Source organism: Bactrocera tryoni, chromosome 2 (assembly GCF_016617805.1).
Source record: "Bactrocera tryoni isolate S06 chromosome 2, CSIRO_BtryS06_freeze2, whole genome shotgun sequence".
In the NCBI taxonomy this organism is placed as follows: Eukaryota; Metazoa; Arthropoda; class Insecta; order Diptera; family Tephritidae; genus Bactrocera; species Bactrocera tryoni.
In genome coordinates, this window is record NC_052500.1 from 6,294,840 (window position 1) to 6,304,713 (window position 9,874).

The 9,874-nt window shown below is 34.8% G+C and overlaps 1 protein-coding gene across 1 annotated transcript; it reads right to left on the reverse strand.

Annotated features, from left to right (window-relative positions):
• Positions 1-7,679: 7,679 nt before the first annotated feature.
• Positions 7,680-9,569, reverse strand: LOC120768119 (fork head domain transcription factor slp1). The gene has a single exon (XM_040094669.1). The coding sequence runs from the start codon at positions 9,406-9,408 to the stop codon at positions 8,254-8,256; it is 1,155 nt and encodes a 384-aa protein (XP_039950603.1). The 5' UTR covers positions 9,409-9,569; the 3' UTR covers positions 7,680-8,253.
• Positions 9,570-9,874: the final 305 nt, after the last annotated feature.

Below are 9,874 nucleotides of genomic sequence, written 5' to 3' on the forward strand. Positions count from 1 at the left end.
GGAAAGAGAGTAAATGCTTTCAAATGATTGGATTTACATATATTGGATGTGTTCATCAACTTATTTCTGGCACAAAAATTTTAGAATTTTTTTTTTTTATTTTGAATCGCAGTTCAGCCTTTTGCTGTGGGTATTTTGCTTTTGTCAAAGTAAAAAGCTATTAGAATCAAGAAAAAAATGGTTAACTTTGGCACCAAATACAAAAAATCCCTTACAAGCACTTGATAGGTTAGTTTGTATGGCAGCAATATGCTATAATGGTCCGATCTGAACACTTTCTATATCACTATTATATTAGAAAAAAAAAACTATGTCATATTTCGTGAAGATATCTCGTCAAATGAAAGAGTTTTCCTTACAAGTACTTGATTCGGATCGTTCAGCTATATGCAAACGTTTTACGATCTAAACAATTTCGTCAGAGATTATTGTACTATCTTTGACAATAGCCCTTGCCAAATTTTGTGAAGATATCTCGTCAAACTAAGAAGTTTCCCATATAAGAAATTTATTTTGATCGATAAGTTTGTATGGCAGCTATATGCTATAGTGGTCCGATCAGGAAAATTTGTTCAGAGGTTGCACTATTGCTTTCAGCTATGGCTTCTGTCAAATTTTATGGTGATATATCCTCAAATGAAAAAGTTTTCAATACAAGCACTTAAATTTGATCGTTCAGTTTGTATGGCAGCTATATGCTATAGTGGTGCGATCTGAACATTTTCTACGGAGATATCACTATTGCTTTTGATAATATTGCATGCCAAATTTCATGAAGATATTTCGTCAAATGAAGAAGTTTTCCATATAAGTACAAGTACAAGGACTTGATTTTGATCGATAAGTATGTATAGTAGCTGTATGTATAGTGGTCCGATATCAGCAGTTCCGACAAATGAGCAGCTTCTTGGGAAGAGAAATACTTGTGTAAAATTTCATATCGATATATAAATACTAAGGTACTAGTTCGTGTACTTATATACTATCATACAGACGGACATGGCTTAATCGTCTCAGTACATCATGCTGATCATTTATGTATATACTACATATATAGGAAGTGTCAAATTCAGCTTTACACTTCAAGAATCCAAATCAGAATGGTTGATATTCTCATCAACTAACTTTTTTTTAAAACCATTGAGGAGTAATTTATAATCAGATCTTAAAACAATATAGCAAACTGATAAGATCTTGGAGCAACTACTATTAGCTAACTTCCTCTGAGCACGAAAAATGGAAAGAAACGATATAATATAATAGTCTTACTTCACTCGTACAAGTATATGCCGTTCCTGCATTTCCATGCCACAAACTATTATTTTAGTATATTATTTTGGTATATAAACGGAGCTACTCTCCGTTTCCTCAACTTGTGTCCCCCAACTATTAACTCCTCATGTCTGGCAGGTAAAAGTCAAAAGACATCTCGTCCTTTCTTGCCGCCGCTACAACCGACGTAGCACCTCACAAAACATTTACAGCCTTACTTTTTTATTACTTTCAGGCGTTTCAATGGTGACCTTGCTCTGATTTTGAAGGATTAGGCTGCAAATCAATTTGTTGTTCAAGAAATGGACGCTGCAAGATGAATGTATGGACACGGTGGATTAGCGAATATGGATTTGGCGATTCCAAAGAAAGTATGCGCATAATATTTTCTTTTCTGCTTTTAGCAAATGTGCGTTTGTATAATATTCTCTTGCATCTTTTTACTGAATGTACGAAATGATATTTAAGCAGGACGAGAGAGAGGGTGGAGGATGAAAATCAAAAACTGGTATGTATAAGGATATTAAAATTACAATTCTTCTTTTTAATTTGAAAAAAAAAAAAACATTTAAAAATTTGCAGAGAGTGAAATATGAAATAAAAATATATGATCTAGTGAATTTTATTCCATATGATATACATATACATATGTACTTATGTATATTTTATTTTGGCGATACTTGTTCGTTTTGGATTTATTTAATTTAACGAAGAAAAAATACGAAATGAAATTTCAAAAAAATTTTGAAAATTTGCAATTTTAAATTTTTATGGTAAAATAAATTAGAAGAAACATGCAAAAAATATATTTTTTATTAAGTAGAAGAGAAAATTTGTATAAATAAATGAATATTTTAACGAACCAATAATAATTTAAGAAAAATGTTTTTAAAAAAATATTTCTTTAAGCAGAAAAGAAAAATTTTATAAATAAATTAATATTTTAAATAAAGATCGGAAGAGAAATATTTTAAGTATTAAAAAAAATATATTAAAAAATATATTTTATAAAAGTATTTATAAAAAAAAAATTTTTTAAAAATTTAATAAAAAAAATTTTGAAAAAAATTAGTTTTAGCTTGTAAAAAAGAAAATTTTTATAAATATGGTAAATGAATATTTTTATAAAATTTTTATTTTTTTTTACAATTAAAAAACTAGTTTTTTAAGTAGAAAAGAAAACTTTTATAATTAAATGATTATTTTTTTGAAAAAATATAATTAAAAAAAAATTTACATACATAAAAATTTATAATGAAAATAATTTTAAAAAAATACTTACAATACTACAATTTTTATAAATAAATGAATATTTTAACGAAAAGTGAAATAAAAAAATATAATTTATGAGAAATATATTTAAAAAATTATTTATTCTAACTAGAAGAGAAAATGTTTGTAAAGAATATATGTATATTTTAATAAAAATAATTAAAATTAAAAAATGCATAAAAATATTTCTTTACGTAGAAAAGACAATTTTTATAAATAAATGAATATTTTAACGACAAATTAATAATTTAAGAAAACTGTTTTTAAAAAATATTGCTTTAAATAGAAAATAATTTGTTGTAAATAAATGAATATTTTAACAAAAAACATAATTTGCAAAAAAAAATTATAAATAAACGAATATTTTATTTTTTTTTTACAAAAATTTTTCCTACATTTCAATCCGGTTCACAGCCTCGCGCTATTCACTTCGACCAACCAAAGTGGCACCCTATTCAAATAACAAAATAAAAGCGCTGCCATTGGGCACAAACAGCGCGTTAAATCTCTTATTTATTTGACTAAACGAAAAAGGGTTTTATGAACTGTTGAGCCCACTAAGTTGGACCAGCTTATTGTACTTTGCTTTCGATCTTTTCGTCAACTCTTTAGAATTTCTTTAGAAACTTTCGATAATTTATGAAGTTCGAACATTAACAATAACATTTATTAGCGATTTGCTCCATTTAATGGAGCTCATTAAGAGGACAAATGGTTTGGGGGACTAAACCGCCGTTTGACTTAGAATACCAAGACTGAATGCCAAGCAATAGACGCTCAGCAAAACAGTGGCTGCTGCTGAAGAGCAAGCGATAAGCGCATTTTTGTTGTAATAAATGTATTTGTTGTTGTAATGAGTGCATTTGTTGTTGTAACGAGCGCGCTTGTTGTTGTGTTGCACTGGCTTAATGCACCGGCTTGTTTATATTGCTGTTGACGCTATTATGAGTTTTGATGAATGTTTGTATGTGTGTGTGTACAACTACTTATTTTAGGTTTCTATATTTTTGTTGTTGCTTAATGTCGTGTTTTTTTCTCAACTTCACAGTTACTGCCCTTTTCCACATGTTTTCCACACTTTTTTGTCTGCGCTTTTGAAGTTCACCAACTCCTTACAAAAACAAAAAAAAAACGAAAACAAAAACAACACAAATGCCAGCAAGTAAGGGCAGCGCGACGCGCTAGCTGACTGCTAAAAGAACGCTTGCTGATCAAAGCGTTTTGCCGCCTCATTGTCATCGCGACGCAACGCCAGTTAGCTAGAGAGAGCACGGGAGAGAGAGTCAGTGAGGCTCCTGTTACACTTTGCGCTGCTGTTGAGGCACAGATTTCAGAACGATTGGGTTCGGGATCACATATGTATGTATGTATGTACATAGCACATCCCATATATGTATTTAATAAAACAGTCAGATACAACAACAACAACAACATGAGAAAATAGGCAACTTGCCACTGCAGACATGCAAAGACGCTCAACGGTCGTTGCCTAGAGAAGCCTAACCGATTTCGCTGAAATTTTTACCATTGTTCTGCGTTTTTTACGGCGGTCCAAATAACGCCCCCGCGCTCGCGTTTAAACGCGGCCGAACGCGCGCTGTTGTTGTCAGCCGTCTTCACAGGCGCAAAGCGGCTCATCTTTCACCTTTCACGCGGATTTTTAAATCGTAGAAGAAAGAATTAAAAAATAAGGTGGTGTCAAATAGGCTTGCAACCGACTGTGGTGTAATGCAACAAGCGGTGCACAGACCTTCACAGGCACGAAAATGCTAACAAAAGCCAAGGAGGATGCGCAGGCCGCACTGTGGACTCGAGCAGTCACCACATTGCCGGGCTGGTACCTGCGGCTCCTGTGGCGTGCGTTGGCTCACTCGCTAGCGCTAAACAGAAGTGAGGGAAATTTAGAAAAATAATAAAAAAAAAATATTGTAAACATATCCAACGAATATGCCGACATCAACAACAAATGCCTATTTAAATTGTTGTCATTGTTTTTGTAATTTTTTTTTACATAATTTGTCTTCTAAACATCTTGTTTGTCTTTTTTTTATTTTTTTCATTTCTATAATACTCTAAGATTTCTCTCGCCACTTTATTGTTGTTGTTTCTATGTCAGCTATTTTCTATGTCCAGCTAACCCTCACAGCTGGACTTGTCACTAAACATATTGTCGATCGTTATGACTGTTTTTTGTTGTTTCTATTATTTGTACAGATTGACCCATCAACTTGTTGCCTTCGGCTGATCCCACGTAAACCAGCACCACGCGGCGGCACACACACACATTTACCGGTGATGTTGTTGTTGTTGTGTACATAAATTTTGATTCAACACGTAATTAAGTCATTTACAAGCAAATCGGGTTCAATTGGGCAGCGTGCGAGCCAAGTTGAGCCGCGGCGAGTTGTCTTGACTGGCGGTGGAGGATCAAAAGCCGTGAATGTGGGATAATGTGGAGATTTGTCAAAGATCAGAACAATTAAAGAAAAGAAGAATTGAAGTCAAAATAAAGGTAAAAGAAAGAAATACAACAACAAAAATAAAATAAAAAATCACAACAAGAACAAATTGAAATTACAACAACAAAAATGGTAAATAAAAATATTGTAGCAACAAAAATATAAAAATACAATAACAAAAAACACAAAGTATAAAAATACAACAACAATAAAACGAGGTACAATTACAACAACAAAAATAAAAAAATGTAAGCAAAAATAATATAAAATATAACAAAAACTAAAAGAATTAGAAATAAAAAATACAACAACAATAACAAATAAAAATATACAACAACAAAATAAAATGAAAAAGAATACAACACCACTCGTAATAAAACATTTGGAATAAAAAAGAAGAAAAAAGTTAGGCCTTGCTCACAAACGAGGTGACAAATCGTAGAATTATGAGGTGTTAGGACGAAAAAATCAATGGTGTTGAAAAATGAATATGAGATTTAAATTACAATGGAAGTAAAATGCAAAGCATAAAGAAATAAAACTTCTAACACATAATTTTTTAAAGAAAATAACAAAAAAGAATGAATAACATTTGAAAATGCTGGCATTAGAAAGATTTTAAGACTGGTTAGCTGTACTTACGGTGGCTATTCTTAAAAAAGAATAGGCAAAAATGACATACAAGCTCTATTTAACTACTAATCATAATATCTATTAATAGAAGGGACGAATTTAGAATATTTGTTATGAATAAATGGACTAAAATTGTTTTTATTTATGCTGCTGCATTATTGTTTCTCACAGAGAAGTGGCGAGAAATTAGCTCTCTGGGCTCTAAGCTAATAATAGCTGGCTTTTGTGCCTCTATCTTCAAAACACAACAACTTTCCGCGCAATTTATGAATTAAACAAATATTTTTCAACCTAACCACTAAAGTACGTCTTAGCTTATACTTTCCTCTGATAAAAAGTTATTAAGTTAAGTTAAACATGAACGAATCGCTGAAAATCTGTTAATCGAAATGAGCTATTGGCGTTTCGAAGTAAGTTACACATAGAACATCAACTCAGCACCCATGATTTGATCGGTACATTGATATTGATGTTACATATAGTACATATATTCATAGCACTAATGTTGATAAAACCATAAGAGCTAATATCACACTCAGAGGTTTCTGCCTTCCTCAGTTTTTTTATTTGAACTGCCAGATTTATCCTGATTAGAGATCATGGCTGTCTATGGCTATATATTCAAAATCTTCTTTAACATTCTACTTAAAAATTCCAGCCATAATACACTCAAAGTACAAATTTGATGGAACATTTTCGAAACCGTCGAAAAACAGCCGCGATTGAAGAGAAAGAAAGTGCTGTTTAAGCAACACAATGCACCGTGTCACAAGTTTAGAAAACTATAACAAAAATCAATGAATTGGGCTTCGAATTGCTGCCACATATACCGTATTTTCCAGGACTGGCCCCTAGCGACTATTTCCTGTTCTCAGATCTAAGAAGAATGCTCGCTGGGAAGAAATTTTTATGAAAAATGATGTTGCATTTGCATTTCTTTTCATTTTAGGTGATGATATGTGTTATATAACCTTCTGAGAAATCGGTTAGTGATTAAGAATGATCAAACTGCGATTATTTTAAGCCTAGGTTTGTTGAAAACTGGCAGATTTGTATCCAAGAACAATTCTTATAATAAAAAGGCAAGTTTCATAAGTATTCTGATCCTTACAGATCAAGGCACAGCATAGATTTGAATTGAAGTGTGATGTAGACAATTCGTAAGAGCAGAGGATAGAAGACGGGAAAAATCCTTCGCTCTTACGGATTGTCTGAATCACACAATATCGTTTTCCCGGCTTCTCTAAATAGTGGAATATTGATCACAGAAATCAGGGCAGTCGATTAAAAAGCCTTGAGTCTTTTAAGATAAGTCTATATTTGGACACCTTCTTGAGAGCGAATTGCCTCGATGCATTCTAATAAGAAAGTGCAGCGTCTAACAACAACACTCATTTAGATGTCGCTCTCAATGCGAACTAAATTTTCATAAGCCGTGCTTTACTTTAGTTTTTCGAGGGAACTTACCCGATACACGAAATTTTCTAAAATTGCTGCGTGAAGAAGAAGAGTTAAACGCAACAAGTATGGTATAAAAACAATCAGAACGGAGGATTTAGTTGATTTAAACAGGACTTCTCACTTCTGTCTGTTGGAAAATAAAAATCTATAGCAATACACCAAGACGGGCTCTCAGGCAATAAGATTTTTAAATTTTAGCAAAAATGTGAAGGCTTGAATTTTTTCCAACTATAATGTATATTAAATAATCAAATTTTTTTTTAAGTATTTTTCTATTATTTCACAATTCTCCATAATAGAAAAATAATTTCTTATAATCATAAATAATAAAAAAATTTTTTTTTTTTAAATATATTTTGTTTATTTTATTTCAAGTTTTGTTTTCTACTGTTTGGTTTTCTATTAATTTCAATATAAAAAATTGTTTCTTATAATAATAAATAATAAAAATTAGTTATATATTATAATTTTTTTGGATGTTCATCTAATTTTTTCTACTGTTTGCTTTTCTACAAATTTCCATAATAAAAAAAATATTTTCTTATAATTATAAATAATAAAAATATTTTTAATTTTTTTGATGTTTTTTTATTTATTTTTTTAATTGCATTTCATGTCTTTTTTTCTACTGTTTGTACATAAGTGCAAAAGTTACGCTATTGCTAAAATATTTTGATTTTTTGTTTAAAACTTTTTGAATACAAAACTGCTGGTCACAACTATTTTGATAATGTCTTTGATCATTTTTTTGATAATTTGTTTGATAATTTTTTTCATAACATTGAAAGCATGTTTGTTATTGTTTATAATTCTCGCTCAGACATATGAATACTATCTTTGACACTTTGGGAAAGCTTGCTCCCATAAGCGCATTTTCAACGAAGCAGCCGCTGATTGACTGGAGGCCTCTATTCGCCGCCCAGTTGCACGTAAAAACCTTGTTAGACCCACATTGAATTGCCGCTGTGGCACTTAGTTAACATCTCACGTTGCTTGAACTGCCCTGCAGTCGCTGTGCTACCCAATCGAATGACCGTCGGAGTGCGAACGACGACCAAACGCGTTGGACGCCGCCGCCGCTTGAAACATGGTGGCCAAAATGAACTTGCCTGCCACCTGCTCAGCGTGTGTGTGTGTGTGTGTGGTGTTGCGTTGCTTAGCTGCTGGGGAATTTGCCAAACAACTGCATGCGCTGGAACAGCTCGTTGGTCATGTGTGGTGCTTGTAGCGTCGGCATAGCGCCATAAGCCGCCGGATTATAGCCCAACGGAAAGTGAGGTGCGCCTGTTGGTGGTGTTGCGGCTGTGATCGGTGCTGTTGGTGGTGGTGCTATGCCGCCTGCTGCGGCGGCGGCGGCTGCCATTTGTGCTGCTCCACCATACATGGCGGCCTGATGATAGACGGCGGCTGCTGCCAACGGTGGGGGCATGCGTTGGTACAGGGCGGCGGCAGCAGCGGCTGCGGCACCCATATAACCGGCAGCGCCAACAAATGGCTGTGCGTTGTGGTAAGCGGTGGGTATGGTTGGTGGCGCACCATAAGGACTCATTAGTGGCGAGAACATGGCTTGACGGTAGGCAGCCAAACGTGAACGACTCGCACCGGGATTCTTACGACGCAATTTGCCGGTTGTCTCACCGATGAAAACCTCTTCGGCGCTGGGGTCCAAAACCCAGTAGTTGCCCTTGCCGGGATCATCATAGCTGCGCGGAATTTTCGTAAAGCATTTGTTCAGGCTCAAATTGTGGCGTATGGAGTTTTGCCAGCCGCGCTTATTCTTTGTGAAGAAGGGGAAGCGATTTATCAAGTATTCATAGATGCCACTTAACGTTAAACGCTGTTCGGGACTGTCTTGTATGGCCATCATGATGAGCGCGTTATAGCTGTAGGTCGGTTTTTTGTGTTTGTTGTCGGTTTTTCCGTCTGCGTCCGCGTCCTTATCCTCATCCTCCTCCTCGTAATCTTCACCACTCTCGACTTCGTCGAGTTTATCTTCACCGGAGGTGAGCGAATCGGCGCCACTGCTCATGGGTGTCGAGGTGCGCGACGGTGTCTCGAAGCTGTCGATGCTGGCCAGATCATCACTCACGTAAGCCTGCTCCCTTTGATAAGTGCGCATCGAATTTTGTTGCAATTGCTGGTTTTGTTGGATGGGTTGTTGTTGTTGTTGTTCTTGTTGAGCGCGCTGATAAAGCGCTTGGTTTGTTTGCGCTGGGGTTTGCACCAGCGGCAGCGGCTTCGTCGTGCTCTTGGCGAGTATGGCATCGATGGAGAAGTTGGTTGTATGCTCCATGTTGTAGTATTTCACCATTTTCACTGTTTTATTTTTTTTGATACTAAATTACAAATTCACTTTCTTCTTATAGCGACTACTGTGTACTTTAAATGTTTTTATTGTTGTTTTTGCTTTCTTTATTTGCAAGAAAAACTAGTGCACTGCTCTAAATATAATAGTAAAAACATTTGCTGAAGACGAAGTCAAACTCAATACTGACTCTACACCCGCAGTTGACGCGGCTTTTATAGTCACACTCTCTTCGACCCGCGCGCACTACAAAACACACACACATGCAACATTCGCCGCGCCACAAATTAAAGATGTGTGATGGTGTGCGTGCGTTCTCACTCACACATATACGTGCGCTGTCAGCCACCACACAGCAATATTTATCTTCCATTGACTTGTGTTAACTGTAGTGACTCCGCCTTTGAACGTGCAGCAACAACAAAGAGAGAGTGCCGGCAGCCATACTCGCGTTCCACAGACGGCATTTGTG

What these genes read in the sequence shown, in the direction of transcription:
- LOC120768119 (XM_040094669.1), bottom strand. Translation starts at nt 9,408, where the DNA reads ATGGTGAAATACTACAACATGGAGCATACAACCAACTTCTCCATCGAT.